A 24,294-nucleotide genomic window follows, 5' to 3' on the forward strand; every position below is an offset into this window, starting at 1 on the left:
AAAGGGAAACCCTTTGGCAGTTCAGTAGTTCCCTGCCGCACATCCTTAATGAGCCATGTGAGGACGGGGACGTTTTCCTTCCCCAGCCTCAGCATTCATACATCATAAAAGGGATTTTCTAGGGAAATAAATAACACCTACAGTTATGCAGTACTCTTTATTCATACTGTTGCTAATATTTCTCGAAGGGCAGTCTGCACTGCTCTCTATATACAAAGCAATTCCTATGACATCTTATACCAGTTCCTGAAGAGAGGGGTTTATTTATGGACATGTTGTCGCACCCTGGTGCCAGCTTCCTTCCTTGTTATTACTGCTGTGAGACACAAGGTGTTAATGGGGTTTTAGCTTTTCATAGCAGCAGGCTGGGAATTATATTCAGCAATGGGCGAGAGCGGCCTTTCTTGTCACTTGGCCAGTAGAGTTGCTGACACATTTCCCCAACGTCATGACGAAAGCGTGAGACTTTCTTGAGCTCCGAAAAATAGGGGAACAAACTGGCAGTATAGGGTTGAATTGGAGATCCTAGTTACTGAAGTCACTGCAACTACAATGCAATAACTACACTTTAACATGTTATAAGTGTCTGCCACTGACACATTAAACAAACAGTATATTCTTAGCTGCAGCATTCACCTTTAACTTAGGAAGCCCCCACGGTGAGTGAAATTAAAATAATGCAAACACTGAAAATCAGTGTTTCACTTCTTCCTCCAAATGTACAGGAATATATGAACACAGTAAAATCGAAATGGCTGAGATTCAATCAGGTTTTCTATCAGGGTCCTAAATTCTCTTGTGTTTGACAGGAGCTCCAACTGTGGTGCTGATATGCAATCTCCTGCATTGTTCATTTGTTACATTAACTGATATAGGAACGGATTGTCGCATGCACTGCACTGCCCACTGTTATCTTAGCTGAACTATCACCTGCATGTTATGTTATGGAATTTTGTACAGCGCACGGTCGCTCAAAGGCATCATGGCGCTAGAGAGGAGAGGAGACCATAGAGCCAGGCACAGAGAGGGCCGCACGGGCGGGAGCTGAATCAAAACAGAAAAGTCTTTCAGGCTTTCCGGAAGATCAGATGATTAGATAGAAGTTTCACTGATAGTGGGAGGGCATTCCACAACTAGGCTGCAACAATTGAGAACGCCCGGCCACCCACCCGAGAAAGCCAAAAGGAAGGCACACAAAGCAAGCCAAAAGCCGGGCTGCCATATTCTGAAGACGTTGCAAACGGCCTACCAGCCCCTTCGGCTGGGCAAGGTAAAGGGAGTTGCAGTAGTCTAACTTACTCAAAATCATGGCAGCTACGACTGGGGGGCGTAAGGTGACAGGGATCAGATGAAGTACCTTTCTAAGAATGTTTTACTGAAAATGCCCAGACGGGCAGACCGCCGATACCTGAGCAGTCATGGAGAGATTGTCCGACATAATGACTCCAAGATTTTTTACTTTAGTGGAGGGCACCGGGAGTGGGCCCAGAGAGGAGGGCCAAAAGGAGGAGATCCAAAGTGAAGGGTCAGGAGGAGAACCCACCACCCACCTAACAGAGATACAGATTCCTTCCTCACACGTTACCTGATGTGGGCCATCACCTGCATTCCTCATTCATTACATTAGCTGAGATATGACCTGTAATCATCTAATTCTATTGATCGTTATCCTTCAGAGAAAAGATAGGCGTTGGGTACGCCTAATGCAGCTGAAAGCTACGCATATGATTCAGTGCTAATTCCTGATGGAATTGGGTACTAATTCAGTCACCTAGAGTGCCACACAGTCATTTTATATCTTACCTCTGGTGCCTGGTATATCATCTGAGGTATCTCACATATCACACCCTAGCACTGCTCTACGCCCCACATGGTAAAGGACATATTTCATGGTGCTAATGCATCCAATTTATCACAAATGGACTGAATGTGTTATCTAGTTTGCTAATATATGATCACGTGCCAAAAGCAGTATATTAATACATCAACTCTAGCACCTGACAGGTGGAGTGCTTTTGCGCTTTACGTGGAGGTGTACTGGTATTTCTCCTGTCATTAGCGCTCAAGGTTGAAGTCCATAAGACTCCTAATTGTCTTTAGCTATTGCCCAACTCTGTCCTTTCTTTTTTTTGCAGGAGGAGTACGTACAAGAAGGCATTAAGTGGACACCCATTCAGTATTTCAATAACAAGGTGGTCTGCGACCTCATAGAGAACAAGCTGGTAAGGCATTCAGCATTCCCTTAATCTTGAGGCCTTTGGGGATTTCCCACCAAAGAGCGGGGGAAACAAAAACAATGGAGGCACTTAAAAAGCGTGCAAAGGGACGAAAGACATCCAAGTGGATGGAGGGATAGCTGGCTCTCGGTTTCAAACAGGACTTCCTACTACTGTAATGAACTCATTTGATTTGTGGTGCTCTCTGTTATGTGTAGAAGAAGCTGCGCCCTATGTCTGGATGCGTCCTCTATTAAACATTTGTTCAAGACTGTTATTCATGAAATAGTTTTAAACATATATTGGTTGGAACATTGAAAAACATGAATTGATTAAATCCCCACTTGCTTACCCTCTCGTGAGTCGTCTACTCAGCATTGATGTATCCGCTAATTCTGAAGATACGCCATTATACCAGCATACCTGTAATCGTTATGCACAGATTTGTGCAATGCATCAATGGAATTTGATGAATAAAGGTCTTGCACAAATCTCTATTTGAGACATCTAGAGAAAGGGGGCAGCTTTTTTCTGCATTGTGATTTTCCCCGGATTACCCTCTCTCTTTAAATCTGTCCCTTCAAAAAAAATGTTCTGATCTGACACTCTGGCACGTGCCAGACGCATCGCGTTTTGATGTACTTCTGCAAATGGGCTAGTATGTAAAAATCCGCCCAGACAGGCGAAGTGGAAAACAGTTATGCCAGTTTGGTGGGTGAAAATCATGTCCTTCGTCCTTTCATTTATTTATTTTTGCATTTTTAAAGCGCTCACACAGCGCGTGGGCATCAAGGCGCTGTTACAGGAATTCTTTGTTTTTAGTTGCGTAGTCTTAGTTGGGTATTTATAACACGCTTAAATACCCAGAGGTTTCTAAGCGCAGACGTGGGGATCGAACCTGAGTTGCTTCATGTCGTCTTGCTTCCAAGGCGAGCACGTTGCCGCTGAGCTATTCTCCCGGGTCTTTGTTTCTACTTGGGCAATGCTGGTAGAGAGGAACTGCTTTTTTTTTGGAAGATAGGCTACTGGTGGATAGTTAAGCAAAAACCTATAATTAGCTGACCACTTCCAAACACATATCTCTCCAGAGGGCGCATTAATAACCTGAAACATCTTACTAAATAATACTGATCTTAAGTTGGCTATATATGCATCATGCTTACATCAATTCAGTCTCAAACGGAGTGTGTAGGCAAGAAACTTCTGAGAAGAATACTGGAGTATGGGAAGTAGAATTCAATGCCGCCTACACCTGTGTCAATATTTGTGCCAGCTATTCCTATTCAGCAGCACATTGTATATTTTTCAATTTCCTCTTGGGAACCCCTTCCTCTAATGAATGGCACAGCTCCACCAACTCCATATGAATACAATACCTGGAAAGACAGGGAAGTGCCATGGCATTCCCAATTCGGAAAATCAAAACAATGTTTTGAAAGCTACCCAAACAATCAGACCGACCCCTGTGTGATGTGTGTGTCCAGATTGGCTGCAATTGCTTTTCTGGACCATCTTAAATATGGTCTCCTTTCTCTATGTGTAACTTTGCTATTCCTCCCGTGTAAAGGTAGGAGAGACTTTCAGTGGTGAACTGAAAATAATCGCGAATCACTTTCTAGTGGAAAAGAAAATGCAGGGATCAATTTAGGTTTAGGTTGGGCCTCATTACGAGTCCGGCGGTAACCGAGGTGGTAAAACCACCTGGTTACCGCCGGACTCATATTACCATTCCGCCTCCGTGATTCCCGGAATTACCGGGGCATTAAAACCCCGGTTTTCCGGGAATCACGGAGGCGGAATGGTGTTAACCCCCATTCCCATTGAGTCCTATGGGACTCAATGGGAATGGGGATCATGGAAACACCGGCAGCATCTCGTAATGCTGCCGGTGTTTCCTCATCCGCCTGCAGGCGGGCAGTGTTAAACCCGCCAGGTCAAACCTGGCGGGAACATCACCTCCCGCCTGCAGGAGTCGGGATCAGGCCGTCCGGAAACAACGGTGGCGGCGGGTTTACCGCCACCGTCATTTCCGGACCGCCTGATTTGTAATGAGGCCCAAAATCTTTAATTCAGAGTGCTGCGGAAGACACAGAAAAGAGAAAACCTAACAGAGATACGGATTCTGTACAATTTAAAATGGAGTCCTCCCGCCCCCATAAAGCAGCGCCTCTTTACACCTTATATTCCATTAGTTTGCATAAAGAATGTTGAATATGACATCAGGTCTATCCGAGATAACTCTGAGTCTCAATTAAGCATTGGACTTTCTATTAACAGTTGTAGCATGGAAGCAACTTATCAGGGTGATAATACTTTATTATAATGTTGGCAGTGAAAGCATTCCTCTAAATAATGTTGCTGGTTCAGCAAATTCCAATGTGTAGGTTAACACATCCTATATGCAAAGCTTTTAATGTCTATTATGTTTGAATGCACATCGTCCAAGTTGGGTTCCATTCCTCAGCAGGTTCGAAGTCTGGTTTTTCAAATGAACAAGTTCCTTAATTACATTGTGTCGACTTGCAATAATATTCCCATCTAGGTGCTTAATGCACATTTTCCTCTACAAAATTCCTCCCTTTGTGTCCTTTGTCAACCAACCTCACATTATCTTCTTAGGCCTTCTGAATAGACAATTCTAAGTAACAACTGCCTTTGCCGAAATCATCTTCTGATACTTACACTAACATCAACCGTTCCTCCACCTTCAGAGTGTTTGAAGTGGTGTTACTGAGGCAAGTGAGAGCATGTTTGATCAGCACATACAAACAATGCATTTTCAGGAAAACAGCAAACACCAGTAGAGTTTCATGAATTATCACTTCTCCAAATGACCCGATTGACTCAGTAAGCCTTGACCAGAGAGACCACTCTATATATGAATTCTCTTTATGCAGATTAGCAGCAGTTTAAAAAAAAAGGCATTTTAATACCTGTTGTATTGCTTGCCTACTTAGGAATACATGAAAAATGAAAGCCAGCCCAACTGTGGATCACCTCAGGGCTTGGCTTAAACGTCACTTCCTTGCTAAAGAGGGCGATCCCCAACCCCTTGTCTATCATCTCTACTTGACCCCACAACTGGCGCCAGTGATGCTTAATAATGTAATATTAAACATATAAATAGTACTCTTCTTTAGGTTGAAGCACTTGCCCCTTTAGGTTTATGTTACCTTTGTAAACCACCTGTTTTCTCACCAGTTGTTCTCATCTTTGTGCTATCGTACAGGCAACCTTGGTGGGAATGTCTCTGCAATTGCAAATGTGTTATTGTATGTCATTTCTGTTTGAAATTGACATCCCTATTATTCAAATAAACACAAATAAATGAAATGCAAACTTAGCAGCAGTGATTGACAATAACCTTGCCGTAAAAAAAGGCTTTGTTTGAGGAGTAGCAAGAGTGAGGACTATTTCAACCAAGCAAATAATGATAGGCACCGCTGTATGGAAGGCTGAACACATTTTTACATAAACAGTATTAATGCCTTTCCAGGAGGCTTCAGGGTACAAATTATGCTCCAACTCATATGGTGGGAAACAAACAACTGAAGTGCTTAGCTGCAACCAAGCCTGGATCTATTGAGGGTCCAGAAAGAGCCCTTGCAATATCCACCTTGAAGTGACCTTTTACATAAACAGAATGAATGCCTTTCCAGGAGGCTTCAGGGTACAAATTATGCTCCAACTCATATGGTGGGAAACAAACAACTGAGGTGCTTAGCTGCAACCAAGCCTGGATCTATTGAGGGTCCAGAAAGAGCCCTTACAAGTGACCTTTAACCTGGTAGTGAAGAACACATTTACTCTGTAAATTAATCTGTTAATCCAGACATCAGCACAGTCAGTGTCATGAGCAGCAGAAATCAGCTACCTCACACTGTTCAACCTGCAGCCAACTGTATGTTTTTCCATCTAAGACGGTGAACTCTGTTAAAGAAGTGGCCAATTACCATTAATTCGGATTTAAATGCATATGCCACGCATTACCATCAGTCTGGAACTAGTAACAGTTAATAGGTATTTTGCCAAATTAAAGTATTTTGTATGTTTAAGGCTTTCATATGTCACAACTATTGCTGAGAGTGCACTGAGATGACAATGGTGCAGCTTAAATTCTTGAATATGCATCTCTCCCAGCACAGGCTCCTGTGACCATTAAGTTCCATCCGCTATCTATTTGCAAGGATCCATGTGTCCCTGGAGTGAATGTTCATTGCAGATTGAGAGGACTGTCATTAGTCTTGGGAGCGAGTAAATGACCGAGACCGCCTGATTGGAAGACTGCACAAATTAGCAGCTGTGTGTGTGTCTCGTGAAGCATGTCATTTTTGTGTCAGTAAATGCATAGCCCTCTCAGTGATGGAATTAAGTTCTACATGCCAGACTTCCCTTGTTAAACACATGGTTATCTGGCTCTCCTGTGGCAAATGTTTCTCTTTCACACAGGAAGATAAAGCTCGGTTCCAATATCAGAGTGCCTCTTTGCCACGGTTCCCTGCTGCTTTTCTTGGCCTCTGTGCTGCTGCTGCTTCGACTCCACCTCTGCGTCCACCTTCCTCTTCACACCTTGAATCGATCGGGCTCCTTATATACACCTGCAGCCCTTTCACAGGCTGCAGGTGCACCTGTTCAATTAGCCCTGCCAGACCACAATTAAAGGGACATGCCTGACCCTTACAACTCTCAGCAAGCATCTTCCTCATCCCAGTACCACAGTGGTAAAAGAGCATAGTCTTCATTGCTCTTAGTTGCTTCTTCTTCATCCTAGTACTGTCAATTGTCATGTGTGAAGGAATAAGGGGAGCTGACTCCCGATAACCCATGAAGGCTGAGGAAGTGTTGGGTTGGTTGTCACTAGGGAACGGGGGATACCATATCTAGCCTGAGGGCAACCCACTCCCAGTTCCCAAGGATCATCCAACCAGGTGATCCTCCCTCGCATCTAGGCCACCAGGGCCGGCATCCAACAGTGATGGCCTTTGCATGGCCACCTGTGCAGAGGATTCAAGGGGTTTAGGAGTGAGAATACCCTCAGGTTTCTCACATTGTCCACTAGTAGAAGAATACATTGGTGTACGTCTGCAGAGCTGATGATTCAAGGAGTGTCCAGGCAAACAAGGCGAGGAACAGACTGTGCTAGGAAAAAGGGCAGAAGAGAACAGCAGAAGGCAACAGGGAGCAGCAGGAGAGTACTGAATGTGAGCAGGAACAAGGCAGGCAGAGAACACCATCCAGAGTATTGCGGCAGATCTGCAGCATTGGAAACATCCTTTTATGTCAGGACACTTCAGTGCATTCTCACACAAGGATACATTTTGTCCAGAGTGTCCACCATCTTGGGATGGGCACTGTGCATACTGCCGGGGTCACCATATTGAAGAGGTCCATGCCGTGCCACCATCCAGAGCTGCATTCGTGTTGGGAGATATGCCTTCCCCACCCCTGCCTTGAAAATTACATTAATTCAGGCTTCAGATAAAAGTCTCTCTTCAGCAGAGATATCGTTTCCACGGTAACGTACTCAGGTTTCACACAATTGAAGCTTTTCTGACAAGGCTTTATGAATCTTCTACGTAAGATCTGTTGGAAAATCAAGGACATCCTGTTGGGAAACTTCTAATGAGGGGTATGCCAGGGGTAAGCCAGCAGAAAATCATCCACATTCCAGATAAGGACAAACCTCCCTTTGAACACAAGTGAATGAAGATCTCATTTTAGAATCTGAGAGAAAACGATTGGCTTCTCTACATACTCCTGCAGAAGCCTTGTGAATGTATACTGTACACTTTTATAAGTAAAAGTGAACAAATATTGAAAAGCAGGGAGCAGCAGTATAGAGAAAAATGCTGAGCAGATGTGTACTACCATAAAATGTGCTGCTGTAGCAGAGATACAACCTAAAATAGTAGCAGGATTAGGAACTACAGCAAAAGTGGATGGATCAGCCACAGTGACAGCATGAAGACCCTGTACAAATTGTTAGGTCCCCTTGCCAGATGTTTTCACATACAAAATGATTGTATTGAAAAGACTACCCCTGTAAACCCTTGTTGATTCTCGAAGCTATGCCATGCTCAATAAATACCATAGTAATAATAATACAGGTAGAGACAAAGGTTCCTTGTTGTCAGGGGCGTTGCTGGGGCGGGGCTAAGAGGGATATAGCCCCTGATCTTTTGGTTGTAGCCCCGGATAGAATCTCAGGAGCTACAGCCAAAAGGCTAATTAGCCCCCAGTCCCAACAGTTCCGACATCAGCGTAGCCCCGGGTCTTTTCCAGACCTAGCAACTCCCCTGCTTGTTGAGGTAGAGATTTGATAATAGGCTTTCCCTTCACAACAGCCCCGCTTGAAGTGAGCTGTTGCCAGATGCATGGACGGGTTTCAGTAAGGTTCAGAGTTTAATTGCAGAGGAATTCGGTCCAACAGCTGCTACAGCCACTGATAAGCTCCTTATCTGTGGCTGCGGTTCCTTTTTCTTCTAGGATTGTCCTCCCAGTGCCATGTTGCCTTCGGGTATAAGCTGCGCTGAAGAGGTTTTCCTAACATGAAATAAAACAGTCCCTGTTGCAACAAGAGTGTGTTCCCATTGTTTGTCCACCTGCTTTGAAAACACATACACAAACGTAAAATAAATCCAATTCTGTATGCACCAGACAGCCAGATAAATGCAATCAGGAGAACAATAATTAACTCATTTTACATAGAGGATCCAATCCTAAACTGTTCACAAGGGTTGAAGGGCTAAGTTAAAAAGCATGATGTGCAGAAATACAACCCAGGGCAACAGTTGTAGATTGTGTAATAGGGTGAGGTTTAGGTCGATCCCCCAATACCCTCCATGTTCATAATTTCCTATGAGGAATTTCAGAATCCTTGATAGTTGTTCAAGATGTTCCAGTATCGACCAGACAAGAAAGACTCTTTCCACTAATGGAAAACTCTACATAAGGAGCAGAAAGATCAAGTGGAATCAACAGTACAGTAATGTTGCTTCCCCTCTAGCTATCCTATTGTGAATTAAAGGAGGCAGGTGGCAGAGGTTTTAGAAGTGATTGTGAAGAAGAATAAGGAGAAGGCCGGTAGTCTATTGAGCAGGTTGATTTGTGCATTCAGACTTCCAGTAGCGGAATGTCTTACGATAATTATGCTGATCATAAAACAAATTAAGTGTCTGTCCTGAGATAGCATGTATCACATGTTGGCAGGAATTCCTTTTCCCCTAAAATGTCCTCTTCTGCTGCAGTCTGGTCTTGCCCTGCATCCTATAGTGGCTTGCAGAGGCCGGAGTGCTGGATCTGTAAAGCCTTCATTATAGTCTTGCTGCTTTCTTTCTGTCTTTCTGCCTTTTCGTGCAAATGCTGAGAAACTAACAGTACCTTGGTTAAGTTCCTATCCTCCCAATCAATGAGTAGTCCCTAATAACTTCTGCAATTTTGGCCTGCAAGTGGGCATGGCCAGGTTGGGGACAGAATAGCAGTGTTGGGCACTGCTCTGCCAACGAGAATCCAATATTATCCTGGAGCAGAATGAATGCCTAAATGTGGGAGGAGTGCATTGGAAGGGGGTAGAGAAGTGGCAGTTCAATGCAGAGAGATGCACAATTGGCCTGGGATAAAAGTATATGAGCAGTTGCCCTCGCAGGACAAGGCCGCAGTGTTGAGCGACGCAGGTGATGCTGCCCGATGACACGTAGCACGCAATGCAACTTCCATGCTTCTGAGCCTTTAAGGACTGAGGATTGGACCCTCTGCAGCAAAGCCCTCACAGGACAAGGCCGCAGTGTTGAGTGACGCAGGTGTGGAGGAGACACTGCCCAATGACACGTAGCACGTAATGCTACTTCTACACCACTGTACCTTTAAAAATCAATGATCTGACCTTCTACGGCAAAACCCTCGCAGGACAAGGACCCAGTGTTGAGTGTCGCAGGTGTTTTGCGATGAAGGGGTCGGAACCGGTCGCGGAATCGAAGACGGCGAGCATCCAGCGCAGCCGCCGACAAGCAGCAACCGCAAGGTAGGAAAGGTGCGGGTGGGGGGCGCAGCCATTACTGCACCCTACTATCTACTAAACTGCCCTACCTCGCAGGTACTTTCCTTTCCAATTAATTTTCTTACCTTGCACTGTGTCCCACGCATCCACTAGGCTCCCCTTTCTCCATGATAGCCGTACTACTGTTTTCTTGCACTTCTCTCGCAACTCCAGCTCTTTCTTTCTAGGTGAATGCTTGTGGACCCCTGTAACTACTTTCCCCACATTTATACTGGGCCATGACTCTACTCTCATGATTTCCCAATAGGCCTTTCTCCTCTTCTCTAGGTTCCCCCACTCGGTCCACCAGCTCTCCCCCTAGGGTGTGGTGAGCTGGCTCCGGCTGTTGGTACTCATTGCCTGTGCTTTTTCTGTTGTTCACCTTACTCTGTTGTAGAAGGGGTTTCCCTACCTTAACCTACTGTTGATACTCATTGCCTGTATTATTCTGTTGTTCTCTGTACTCTGTTCTAGAATTGTTACCCCCACTGTAACCTGTTCTTGAATTGTTACCCCAGTGTAACCTACTATTCTCAGCATGTTCCCTGTACTTGGGTATCCCTCTGTTTCTCCCTGTGTTCTCTCTTGTCCCTCCCCCGTCCCATCACACCCATCCCTTGCACTTCAGTTGCTTAGCCTTGTGACGTGCCTCTTCTACGCCCTCCCCCACCCAATATGGTGCTCTCTATTTCCCCCATCTTCTTTAATTGCTTCTCTATCTCCAATCCTTCTCCTCTCGCTAAGTCTGGCAGGAAGAACACACTGGGCTCCAACCCAGGCCTTCCCATTGCTGACACCTATGTCAGTGCTTCTGCCAGAGACTCTCACCGACATACTCTTTGTCATTCCTTCACCTGACCTATGGGCCCTTCATATGGTCGCTCTGCTATCTCCTTACTCTTCCTCACGCATTAATGGTGGCACACGCTGGGAGGTCCTCTTAGCCTCCATCCATTCCTCAAGAATCATCAATAATGTCACATGGTACCATCCTGGTAAAAGGGCCTCAGCCCAACCTTTTACTTTTCGATAGGCGCCTCCCTTGTCTCATCAACTTCGCTCCTTCTGCCACCCCAGCTACCTCTGCGCTTGCCCCTCGGCCACCTTCTTCCCTAACCCTGGCTCCCTTGCCATCGTCCTCCCTGACTCCCTTGCCACCCTGTCCCTCTGCTACTCTGGCTACCTTACCACTCCTTCCCTTCGCTACTTATGGCTCCCTTGCCACCCCCCTCCCTCCTCTACTCTAGCTCCCTTGCCAGCCTATGCTCTCTTGGCTTCCATGCCTCCCTCATCCTCTACCCCTCTGGCTCCCTTGCCTGTTGCCTCTCTCCTGGCTACCTCGCCTCCCTTGGCTGTCACCTCTCTAGCCCCTCTGCCATCCATGTCATTCTTGGCCCCTCTTCCTCCTCCTCCCTTTACCTCCCAGGCTCCTCTGCCACTTCCGGTGGGGACCCCTCTTCCCTGTACCCAACCCCGGAAATCTTTCAAAAGTGGCAACCTGCTCCACACAGCTACTCTTAACGGTTGCTCTGCTGTAAAACACTCCTCTGACATTTGCCACCTCCTTGAACTGCTGGATCTAGATGTTCTTGCCCTTACCGAGGGTTGTAGGTTAAAGATTTGAAAACAAAAGGATCGAATGCAATACATTCAAGTCAAAAGGACCGGAAAAAAAGACCAAATGTTCCCCCCCCCAAACCTCTGTTTTTTGCCCAAAAACCATTTATTTTACCTATACTAAAACCCCCTAAAAAATATACATTAAAAAAAGGCATTCAGTCTTTTTTTTCGGTCCTTTTGACTCAATTGTATTGCATTCCATCCTTTGGTTTTCAAACTAATGACTGAATGACTGGACACCCTTGCCGAGACATGGTTTAAGGCCAGCTCTGTCATGGGTTTTGACACACTTCTCCCGGAGGGCTACAAGATCCTCTCCAAGCCCAGGCCCAACAGGCCCAGAGGCGGAGTGGCCCTGATCTTTACTGAGTGGATTCCTCTCTCTATCATTCCCACTCAAGCCCACTCCTCCTTAGAATGCGGTCTGCAGACCCTGTGTTTATCCTGGCTCCTCTCTGACCCTGGTCACCTTCTACCAGCCACCTCGGTAGGCCAGACTCTTTCTCTCTGAATGGGCTCACCTCAATTCTTCTCTACTCTCCTCTACCTCCCAGCTTCTCTGCATTGTGGATCTCAACATCCACCTGGACTCCCCTGACTCCCCAGGACTTTTCCACAACCCTTGTGACTGTCGCTCTCTTTCCATTCTACCCTCTGGCCCTGCTCACTCTGCCGGACACACCTTGGATGCTCTCATCACCTCTAACATCCCTCTCTCTAACCCTCTCCCTCTCCCTCTCACTACTACTCTCTCCTGGACTGATCACTTTCTTCTCTCTTCTTACTTGAAGCTTCCTGTTCCCTTGGCAATGGCCAACCCAGCACTGCCTCAATCCTTCACAGTCATCCGACCCATGAAGAGAGTGCCAGTGGCAGCCTTTGCCTCCACCTACTCTCCTCCACCTACTCCAAGACTCCCATCCTGACACAGCCCTTTCGAACTTTCACCTTTCCATCTCTAACACTCTTGACATCCTTGTCCCTGTCATGAGGATCTGCCTGAAGCCTGCCAAAAATTGCAATTCTTGGTACGTCTGCAACCTGGCTGGCCTGAAACCCAAGGTCAGAGCAGCTGAACGGAAATGGGGTGCTTCAGGTTCACCCTCTGGCAAACTGGCCTGCCTCCTACTTATAGACTGTCTATCCTCTCTAAAATAAAGTCCACATTCAAGTCTGCATCTCTGCGGCATCTAACAACGCGGCCGAACATTTTAAAATCTGCAAGGAGCTGGCCAATCCCACTGCAGTAACTTCCTCTACCACATCCACCCAGGCCCTCTGGTCGGCCCTGGCCTCTTATTTCACCACAACAACTCAAGACATCCTGTCCTCACTCTCACATGCTCCCCTTCCCCCCTCTCTCAGGCCCTCCTTGGCTGCCCCTTCTGTTCTCCTCCTCTCCCCCTCTCTCCTGTCACACCTGATGAGGTTTCCAGACATGTCTGGACTACAAAAGTCTCATCCAAACAGGTGTCTCCCTGCCCCACCAGAACCATTAAGGACAACACCGACTCTCTCACTCCAGCCTTGGCCGATCTCTGCCACCACTCCTTCACCACTGGAGTTGTCCCCTCTCCTCTCAAGCACTCCCTTGTGCACCCACTGCTCAAAAAGCCCTCTGCCGACCCCTCCATCCTTACAAACTGTCACACAATTTCTATTACTCCTTTCCTTGGCAAGCTCCTAGAGAAATCTCCCAACTAACTAACTAACTAACTAACTAACTAACTCTCCACACTGAATCTGTTGGCTTTCTCCATGACCATCAGTCTGGCTTCAGAGCAGACAGAGGCATGGAAACTGCTCTCCTGCACACCTGTGAAGACTTGCTCTCTGACCATGACTCTAACTCTCCCTCTGTCCTCATCCTCCTTGACCTTTCTTCTGCCTTTGACACAGTGAACCACAACATCTTGATTACTCATCTCCAAGATACCCTGGTCATCACGGCTCAGGCTCTGGCGTGGCTATCCTCTATCCTCTTGGACTTACCCTCCCAGGTTGAACTTGGGTCCTTTCTCTCATCCATCACACTCTCTACATGTGGTGTTCCCCAGGGATCTATCCTCTCTAGCCTTGGTTCTTCAATGTCTCTGGCTCCCTTGGGCCGACTGATCTCTACCTTTTTCTCTAACTTTCAGTGTTATGTGGATGACATGCAGCTCTCTTTCAGGCTACCCTCAGCCTCTTCCTCCTCCTTGCTCGTCCCTGACTGTCTTTCCGCTATTCAGGCATGGTGTGCCTCTAATGATCTCTGCCTTAATGCCAGTAAAACAGAGTGGCTTATCATTCGGACCTCTGCTCTCGCCTTTCACCTTTCACTCTGGGCGGCCTCCCTTGGCTCTGCGGCCTCACCCTCTTGTGATGCAAAAAAACCTTGGGGTCATCTTCAATGCCACTCTCTCCTTCTCTCCGCACATCACGGACGTCTCTAAAAGAAGCTCACTGTCTCCAGAGCCCTGGTTCTCTCAAGGCATGACTATTGCAACAACCTCTTTCTCAATCTACCTAACTCTACACTCCGCTCTCTGCAACTCACCCAAAACAGGACCGCAAGACCTTATCCTTGGCCTCAAACCAAGGGATCGCATCTCTCCGGCTCTGAAATCCTTACACTGGCTCCCAGTGGCTGCAAGGAATAAGTTCACGGCCCTCTGCGTTGTCCACAAGGCCTTCTGGGGTTGGGCCCACACTCCAATGCTCTCTTACCAGTACCTTCCTTCCAGAGGCCTCCGCTCATCTACCTCAAATTCTCTACGGGTGAGTTGCTTCTCCAAGCAGAGACTGGGTGGTAAATCTCTTGCCTCCCTCTGGAATGGCCTCCCTGCCTTTCTCCACCTTCAACCGGACCTCAAGTTCTGGAAGCTACTCAAGACTTTCCTTTTCTACTCTACCTTCTCTTTGCCTGTCCTCTGCTAACCTTCACCACCTTCCTTTTCTCTCTGCCTTCCCTCTGCTATCCCTCCCTTCCTCCTGTTGTTATGTTGACTGGCTGCCTGGTGCTCCTCTGAGTCATATAGGACACCTGCCCCCCCTGCCCAGTCCCTAGTATATGCTTGCAGGCCCTTTTGCGCTGACACCTGGCCTTGCTTGCACTTCCTGGGCATGTTCTCCTTGGAGGCCCTGCCTTCCTGCACTTATCCCAGCGCACTGTTCCAATGGGTGCCCTTTCCCCCTTCCCCGGCACGTCTTGTCTGCACGCTTGCACAATCTAAATCATACTAGGCCTAGTAAGATCATTTGTCTTGTTCTCCCCTGTTTTCCCCCTCCTTGCCTGGTTGCGCCTTGAAACATTTGTGTATAGGCATATTATAAATAACCGATCAATCAATCAATCAACATACAGGAGGGGACTGGGTAGCGATAATAATCTGTGAGTGGGCACCACGCAGACCTCTAATATGGAGACCATGAGTGGGGCTGCCAATGGAAAGCAGCAGGTTATGCCAACTGTAGATTGCCCATCAAATTATGATCTTAAGCAAATAATCCTTGAGGGTAATAGGCTTATTGCAGAGAAAATTGGCACGGTCTCACAGACTGTTGCTTTGGCAAGACATGGAAAACAGAGAGAAAGGACGACTGAAGACGAGCAACGGGTCTCGATGTTAGAGGACTCACTGGTAAGTGCCTTGAAGGAAGTTGCAATTATAAAGAGCAATAACGCCCATCTCCAGCACGAGGTCACCAACCTGGATGACCGCTCCTGGTGAAATAACATCCACTTTCTGAGACTTACAGAGGGCATAGAAGAAGGTGGTCTATAAACATTTCTCGAAACATTTCTACCCAATCTACTGCCAGACGAGGAGCAGCTGCATGGTCTAATCACAGACAGGGCCCATCGGATCCTGGCACAGCGACCAATACCTGGGGCTCCACCAATAGCTGCCATCATGAAGTACCTCAAGTAGCAAGACACAGTTAAAATATTGGCAGCATCGAGACATAAGGGTGGCATAATGTATAATGGAACAAAGCTATCAATGTATCCTGACCACAGTGTTGCAACGCAGAAGCAGAGACAGACGTTTAATGGTGTTTAAAAAGTGCTGCATGAAAGATGGCTAAAATACACAATGTATACCATCTACATGACTGAGAGTCAACTCTGTTTCGCTGGCCCAAAAGAATCTATGCGATTTGTGGAAACGCTACCTAAACATTATTGAGCATACTGCGGAAACTGACTCTTGTTGAAGTAATACTGTTGTATGCATATCCTTTGTATATGTTAAAAGACAGATTAAACACTTCTAATAAGGGTGCCAATGGAAATATGTATGGCTGGGCAAGTGTTGGATATATACAATGTGATTGAAATATGTACATAGGGCATAGTACTAAGAGTGGAAGGAGAGGCAGGGTGTTTAGGTGCATACGGGCACTGTTTGGTCGGCACAGTGATGTGTGCACGCATGCCCCGGTTTCGGTCCTGGGGTGGGTACCAAGCTCGCCATATGACTTGAGCGGGGGAATAGCCTTATGGGATCTTTATTAATGCAATGGTTACTATTGTTTGCATTGAGAAAGGCTTGCTTCTCAGCTCTTGTAGTTGGTAACGGACGGTGGTTCATTCACAGGTTGTGGTCTGAATGCACAGAAGGGACGGAGAAGTTAGGGGATTTGTTATTGAGTTGTATCATAGCAACAACTGAATTCAAACACGTATGCTACAGTGGTTTTATTCGATGTACAATCAATGATATAGATGTGACATATTTTAGAAAAGTAAAGTACGAATGCCCGAAGCATACAGAGATACAATTGGTGTGCCATGGAATATTCGATGAATCAAAATTGTGGTAAAGAGACACATGGTAATTTCATGCTTAAAGCATCATAACATCAGGATTGCTATGTTACAATGCACGCATCTCTGAGGTGCAGAGCATATTAAGTTACACAATAAGCTAAAAGGCCAAGTGTATTTTTCATTCTTGAACACCTATGCGCCTAACAAGGAAGACCCTGGGTTCCCCATCGAATACAATTAGAACAAATGCGTAATGTGATCATCTGGGGCGGCGACTTCGATTGCATGCTTAACACATACCTGGATAGCTCTAGGAGCTCGCGCTGCCCATTATGACCATCAGGTAGATCGCCACTGCAAGCACTTGACGAGTTCCAAGTGTGCAAAATTTGGAGGGACCACTACCCTGATGAAGTAGGGTATTCATACTGGTCGCAGACACAGAATATGTTCTTGCGCATTGATAAGATATTTATAAGTAACATAGGGTATTACAGGCTGACTTTATGGGCAGGTCACTATCTGACCATTGTCCGTTTTGGGTTACACTGAACCTGGGAAGGTCTGCTGCTTCTCTGGCACCAATGGAGGCTGCAACCACCTGTGCTACAAGATGTGGAGTACAAACATATGATAGAAGAGGAGATCATAAAGTTCTCTGTCAAGAGCAAGGACACAGTGGATTTTAGTGGGATGCTCTGGGAGGCATTTAAGGTTACCATTCAGGGGTCGATGATGTCTAAGGCCTGGAGGGTACGGCACATGGTAGACAAAAAATGACAGATCTAGAAAGGCACCAGACACACTGCATCATACAGAACCAACATTGACTACACAGCTGGCTCAGACACAGGTGAGGCTAAGAACGGCACAAAAAAAGACTAAGCAAATTTGAATACTGCGAATACACAAAGTATCAACACGAGTCTGTGGACAAGGCAGGAAAAGCATAGCTTGGATGACGTTGTAAGCACGGAACAAGAAACCAAGTACCTGTATAGAAACATCCGAGGGAAACATTACAAATAACCCACAATTAATTAATAATACATGTAGTGAGTTTCAGGCCAGCCTATATAATGGGAATAATTGGAATAATGAGACACTTTGTATAGAGTACCTAGAGGGCGTGACGCTGCCACAGGTGGCCCAGTCTTATTATCTGGCCCGAGAGAACCCTATCTCTTTGCAAAAGGCATTCAGCTCCGCCACTTGGGAGCTTATGCATAATGTGCTTTGAAGGTATGGGTTTGGGCCAATGACATGGAAATGAATATCACAACTGTATAATGAGCCCATAGCTAGAGTGAGGACTAATGACACCATGTCAGGGATGATTAAAATAGGCAGAGGTATGAGACAAGGGTGTCCTTTCTTTGTCGCCACTATTGTCACCGTTGGATCGTACCATCAAAGGGAAATTTGCCAACCGGGTCATCGTGCTGGCTGCCACTCCGCATGTAGCCTCACTGTATGCAGACAATAGTGTATTAAATATGACAGAGCCAGGAACTACACTGCCGCTTATATCACGCCAGATTGAATGCTTCGGACAGGTGTCAGGCTTGCAAATCAACTGGCCTAAATCAATATTGTATCCCTTACCTGTCGGCAGCAGGTTAGGACTAGACGAGCTGCCACTTGAGGTGTCTACAGACTCTTTCACATACCTAAGGATAAAGGTTAATGGAGATTTCGACATGTACCAGGAGAACCCGCAAGAGAAGTTACCTAGGTTAAATAATCTTGTAACTACATGGACTAACCTACACTAAGATAGCGGCCGCCAAGAATTGATTTTGCGGAGACTTACATTTCTTGCAGGTGTTACCAATGGCAGTGCCATGTGTATTCTTTAAGAATCTAAACAACAATTCTGCTTAAATTATTGTGGGGCAATAAGAAGCCGCGGATTGCACTGTCCAAACTGAAACCACCTAGCATGTGGTGTCCTGGTGGGGGGATGGAACGCTGGACCACCCTGGTAGAATGATACAAGCTATTAGAAGGCAATGTGAATTGGGGAACCTGCTTGGGCAGATGCAGCCACAGTCAAAACTGTACCTTCCCCGGTTGAACGATTCAAGATATATGATATGATATATATGATATATATATGATATATATATATATATAGGATATTTGAACCTACTCGTGGTTGTGTGATGGACTAATTTCAAGGAATTCTCAACGACCGTAACTTGGAGAGTGCCGTCCCCCCTTGGGAGAAGTTTAACTACTTCTTCTTTTTCTGAATATATATATATATATATATATATATATATATATATATATATATATATATATATATATATATATATATATATATATATGTAGATAACAGTAAAAAAGCATCTATGTAGTAGATTTTGGGCAACTGCATATTTAAAGGGCCCAATAGGCTATGTTTTTAAGAGTGTATGGGGCGGAAAGGGACATATGACACTGGGCGGCTTGTATGAAGGAGGAATCGCAATGGCATGTCAAGATTTCAGTTTTAAGTGGGACACACGGAAAACCCAATATTTAACATATGTCGCAAGAATGACAACTATCAGAGGAGTATGGGCTGAGTTCCCCCAGATTGGGGGAAATTCGAAAATCATAGAAAAATTAAGGTGACTTGGGTATAAGCACAGATGGTGCGAAATGGAAAATTCTAGCTCATCATGTTAGAGAAGTCTCAAGAAATGCTAAGTTAAAATGTATCCAATACAAGTACGTGCAGAGTATATTTGATGCGCGAACAAATACATATATTAGCCCCTCAATGTGTTTATTTATTGGTTATTTGTAATGTGCACTATACAGCAAAATTGTGTTTCCAGGTGTATCAAGACGAGGAGGGGAGGATAGGGATGAGGAAAACAGGTACAAAATAATAACAACACGTTCTTAAAAGGTCTTGAAACATTCAGAAAGTGCAAGTGCTAAAGCATGAGAGCAGGAGTGGGGAGAAGAAGGAGGGGTAGATGGGAGGAAGACAAAACATTTGGAATAGGTCGTGAGACGATTTGGAATGTGCAAGTGCTGAGCATGAAAAAGGGGAAGAGGGAGATACAATACAATCAAAAACAAGATAAAAGTACAGGAACAATAGGTAGATTGCATTAAGGAACCCAGAATGCAATAGTGGCAAGCAGGTAAGTGACTGTAGAGTGGACAAAGCGTCACCTCAGGGATGAGGGGCTACATCAGGCATGCAGACAACAGTTAAGTCTAAGCAGGTAAATGACTGCAGACAGGAAAGCCTCACCTCAGGGATGAGGATCTACATCAGGCGTGCAGACAACAGTTAAGTCTAAGCAGGTAAGTGACTGCAGACTGGAAAGCCTCGCCTCAGGGATGAGGATCTACATCAGGCGTGCAGACAACAGTTAAGTCTAAGCAGGTAAGTGACTGCAGACTGGAAAAGCCTCACCTCAGGGTTGAGGGGTTACGTCAGGCATGCAGGCAACAGTTAAGTCTAAGCAGGTAAGTGACTGCAGACTGGAAAAGCCTCGCCTCAGGGATGAGGGGCTACGTCAGACATGCAGACAACAGTTAAGACTAAGCAGGTAAGTGACTGCAGACTGTAAAAGTCTCGCCTCCGGAATGAGGGGCTACATCAGGCATGCAGACAACAGTTAAGACTAAGCAGGTAAGTGACTGCTGACTATAGAAGCCTCCCCTCAGGGATGAGGGGCTACATCAGGCATGCAGACAACAGTTAAGTCTAAGCAGGTAAGTGACTGCAGACTGCATAAGTGTCACCTCAGGGATGAGGGGTTACATCAGGCATGCAGACAACAGTTAAGACTAAGAAGGTAAGTGAGTGGAAACTGGAAAAGCCTCACCTCAGGGTTGAGGGGCTACATCAGAAGTATGGCCAAAGTATGCCCAACATGTTTGATGCAATCAGCACATTTTTTGCATATGGTGTGTATCTGCCCCCTAATTCGATCACTAGGGCAACTAAAAGTGAGGCGGCTGATTAGAAATAAAAGAATGGGAAATAGCACTCGACCCGGAGGTCTGCTTGCTAGGTAAAAACACCAAACGGAAAAATGGGAAGGTAATTAGAAATGGTAGTGCCTTGGGGTTTATTCTGATGCAGCGTCAGAGTGTGCTGAAATGCAAAAGTGACACTACTCCGCTCAAAGACTGGGCGAATGATTTGTTAAGATGTTGCACAGCTGAGAGTTTACATGTGCAAAGGGCTATCAGAGCCGGAGCCGAAAGTGTACACTACACATGAGAGGAATTTCGGACTCTACTTCAGTACCCGTCTGACCTTAGGCCCCAGTGAATTGTAAAACCCCTCACATACAGTTTTGAAATGTAAACCTTTTAATGTACGTTGCTAAGTGTCAATTGATTGGTTTTGAGACAAATACATGAGATTTTAGGAGGGAGGAAAAAATGTTTCATCGTGAGACTGCAAACTATCATATGTAAAACTGCCCGCCATCTTGGTGTTTAAATTATGATATGCGAGGAGGAAATCTTTGTCGCTAATTGTTTTTGTAAGTTGTTTATTTATTTATTGTGCATGTATTAGGTGGTATTACAGTAAGTCAATTCTGTTTCAAAAAAGTAATATCACTGTTGATGTGAAATTTAACAGATTTTGTTTAAAGTTGGTCTTCAGCCCCATTACGAATGCCGACACTACTTATTGGTGAGCTGATTCTGCGACTTTGGGGGGGTTCCCTGAATATTGATTAGAACCTTGTGTAAGCCTTTCTAGATAACTGGCCAGTTTCTAATCCATCTTTTTTGGCGCAGATTTCTAAAATGGAGAGACGAAGTCTATCAGTACATTTTTTTAAGTTTGCTCACAAGGGTCTTTGTAATGGTTTACTACATCTCTGGAATAATAAAGTAAACGTGTCTGAAGGAATAGTGGCTTGCACCAATTAATATCGACAAAAGTGCGGCTGTAACAGCCTTTAATCACCTGAAGCTCGACAGGATCCTCGGGTATTTTAGGGAATCCTTGGACAATGTTAAACAAACTAATGGTGCTCCGTGGGCCATGTATTCCTGCCCCAGGCATTTGTCTTAAAGGGTAAGCTACAGCATTACCTTGGGGAGGGGTATTAAAATACCCATTAAATGTTGAGGATGTCAGGGGGTGAAAGCGATTAGGGACGAATCTGGGCTTCAGAATTCAATCTGTCCTTCCAGTGGATCTGGCAGAGCGGATGTTGATATGTGTGGCTCAGAGGGAACCTGGTCGGGAAGCAGTTTCAATAAGCAGGGTTATAAGATTCCATTCAATGATGTCTTCAGGAGATTCTTCCAGTGGGGTACCGTGTGGAGTGCTGGATAAAGTCGATTATAACCTTTCTTGTTTCTAGGGACTCTCGAATTCACTCGCTTTGTTTTCAGTTCCTTCAGATACTCTTGTAGCTTCCTTTGGGCATTTTTCAGGGCCCATGTCTTAGATGCTATGTGTCTCTTGATGGCTTCTGCACACCAGTCAAACAATGCATCGAACCTGGTGAACCTTCTACTTTTGGGACACTAGAGTTCCATTAAGTAAACAATCTAATCTACATCAAATGTACCTTCCCGCGGGAATCGCTTGATGACGTCACCTCATGTTGGGGCATTTCAGCCTTCACTAGCTCTTTCTTTGTGTTTTATTGCCTTATATTACATGGTTAACACAAGACTCAAAAGCATATTGGAAGGTTCCTTTGATGTGGGTGGGGATAGTTTGGCGTAGAAATATAGAAGCAGGACAAGATGGTGTAGTGAAAAGGCGAATCCCGCACCCTCCCTTGGGGCCAGCCCCCGGTGCTATAATCACTCCTAATCAGGAGAGCAGGTGCAGATGGGGAGCAGGTGCAAGTGGATCTAGGTCACCTGGCCTTAGCCCCGCCCACCTGGTGCCTTCCTGCCTGCCGCTCTTTTTCACCACTTAGCAAGCCCCGCCTAACTGGTGCCTTCCTGCTTGCCGCTCTTTTCCACCACATAGCAAGCCCCGCCCACCTGGGGGCTTCCTGCTTCCTGCTCTTTTCCACCACTTAGCAAGCCACACCCACCTGGTGGCTTCCTGCTTGCCGCTCTGTTTCCCTACTTAAGGAGCCCTCCAGCTTCTTTTCCTTTGCAGATGGGGAGCAGGTGCAAGTGGATCTAGGTCACCTGGCCTAAGCCCCGCCCACCTGGTGCCTTCCTTCACCATCACTGTCTTGTGGCCAATGCTGGATTTGACTTTTATGGACTTCATTCACGGTGCGTCACTCTTTCTCAACTCTCATGCTGGACTTCCTTTGCATCTTGTACTCATGGTGGCCCTGAATCATGCTGTTCCAATCTTCATCTTGTATCCTGGCTTGATACATTATGTGTTACTACTGACTTCTGCAATTGTATTCGCTCTCCACTCTTGCTTCTCCACTCTTTTTGACAGCTTACTCTCTTTTCTCTCCTCCTTTCCCTTCTCCCTTTTCCTATCTCCTCCCCTTACTTTCTTCTGTGCACTTACTCTATCATAATTGTCCCTGGACCTAATATGATAGCAACCTCGTCTGTTTCCTCCACCCTCCCATTACTGTTTCTTTCCTCCCCACCACCCCTCCAGCACTATCTAAAATGTCGTCAGGCCTAGTATGATAGTCACTTGGTTTTTTCCTCCCCTCCCTTTCTGCACCCCTCTCCCTCACCTTTTGTTTCTCTCCGGCTCTACCAGAAATGTCGTCAGGCCTAGTACGGTATTTGCCTGTCTGTTTCCATTTCCTTCCCACTCTCCCCCTCCCTTCCTTATCTATGTCTTAGCTCTTGCACTATCTGAAATGTCGTCAGGCCGAGTACGATAGTTAATTTCACATCCTTACTGTTCATGGCCTGTAAGAATGTGGTTGTATTTTCCCTTGTTCACTCCCTTGCCTTGAAGCGCTTTGAAACACATTGTGTATAGGCACTATATAAATAAACGATCATAAACGATCATATATCACCTTCCCACACAAGTAAGTTTATACGAAGCACGATGAACTCAATCTGGAAGAAACCCAATCACACAGAATATACGATGCTTGCATTTATTTCTATAATGTCTAGTGAGAACTAAGCAGCAATTTACAATAATATGGGAATAAAAGTGCAAGCTGAATAATGCCAATTTTCAGTCACAGATGAATATGCAATTATTTATCTTACGCTCCTAGAAAATGTAGATGATCAGGTCAGATCACACCCGGGGCCCTTGCCGCTACAGGTGCCTGGCACTCCTCGAGAGTGCCAGGGGAGGACTGGCCAAGGCCCCCACAGTCCTACACCAGAGCGAGGATGTAATACTAGGAGTCTCAGCCCAGATAGTGCACGGCTGATCGTCCAGGCGCTGTTCCTCTTCGTGCGCGCGTTTCACCTGGTATAGTTCTCTTATTAGGGGCTGCACGTCAATCACTATGACGTACCAGCTCTTCGAGAAGCTTCTGGGCTCATCCTTCCGGGCAGTAAACATGTTTTCGCCTGGAAAGTTACAAGACTGGAAACAGCCAGTCTTGGCTCCAAGGCTTTGTGCACGTTGTTTTGGGGAAGGTCTGGCATTCCTGCGTTATCACTGCACCTGACTCGCAGAGCGAAGACGACAAAGCTGTGCAAAGCTGTGCCTGGCTCCCAAGGGCTGCGTAGAGCTTCTTGCAAAGGCTAGATGTTTATGTCTTCATGAAGGGCCT

At 45.9% G+C, this 24,294-nt stretch overlaps 1 protein-coding gene across 1 annotated transcript in view; it reads left to right on the plus strand.

Moving 5' to 3' along the window:
• Positions 1-24,294, plus strand: part of MYO1F (myosin IF) — an 860,973-nt gene that overhangs the window by 613,844 nt on the left and 222,835 nt on the right. The window contains exon 13 of the mRNA XM_069649543.1: positions 2,136-2,222. Coding sequence (XP_069505644.1) covers positions 2,136-2,222 — 87 coding nt within the window. The remainder of the gene's footprint in view (positions 1-2,135; positions 2,223-24,294) is intronic.

The sequence above is a fragment of the Ambystoma mexicanum genome, chromosome 1p, assembly GCF_040938575.1.
Source record: "Ambystoma mexicanum isolate Mex_15411 chromosome 1p, UKY_AmexF1_1, whole genome shotgun sequence".
In the NCBI taxonomy this organism is placed as follows: domain Eukaryota; kingdom Metazoa; phylum Chordata; class Amphibia; order Caudata; family Ambystomatidae; genus Ambystoma; species Ambystoma mexicanum.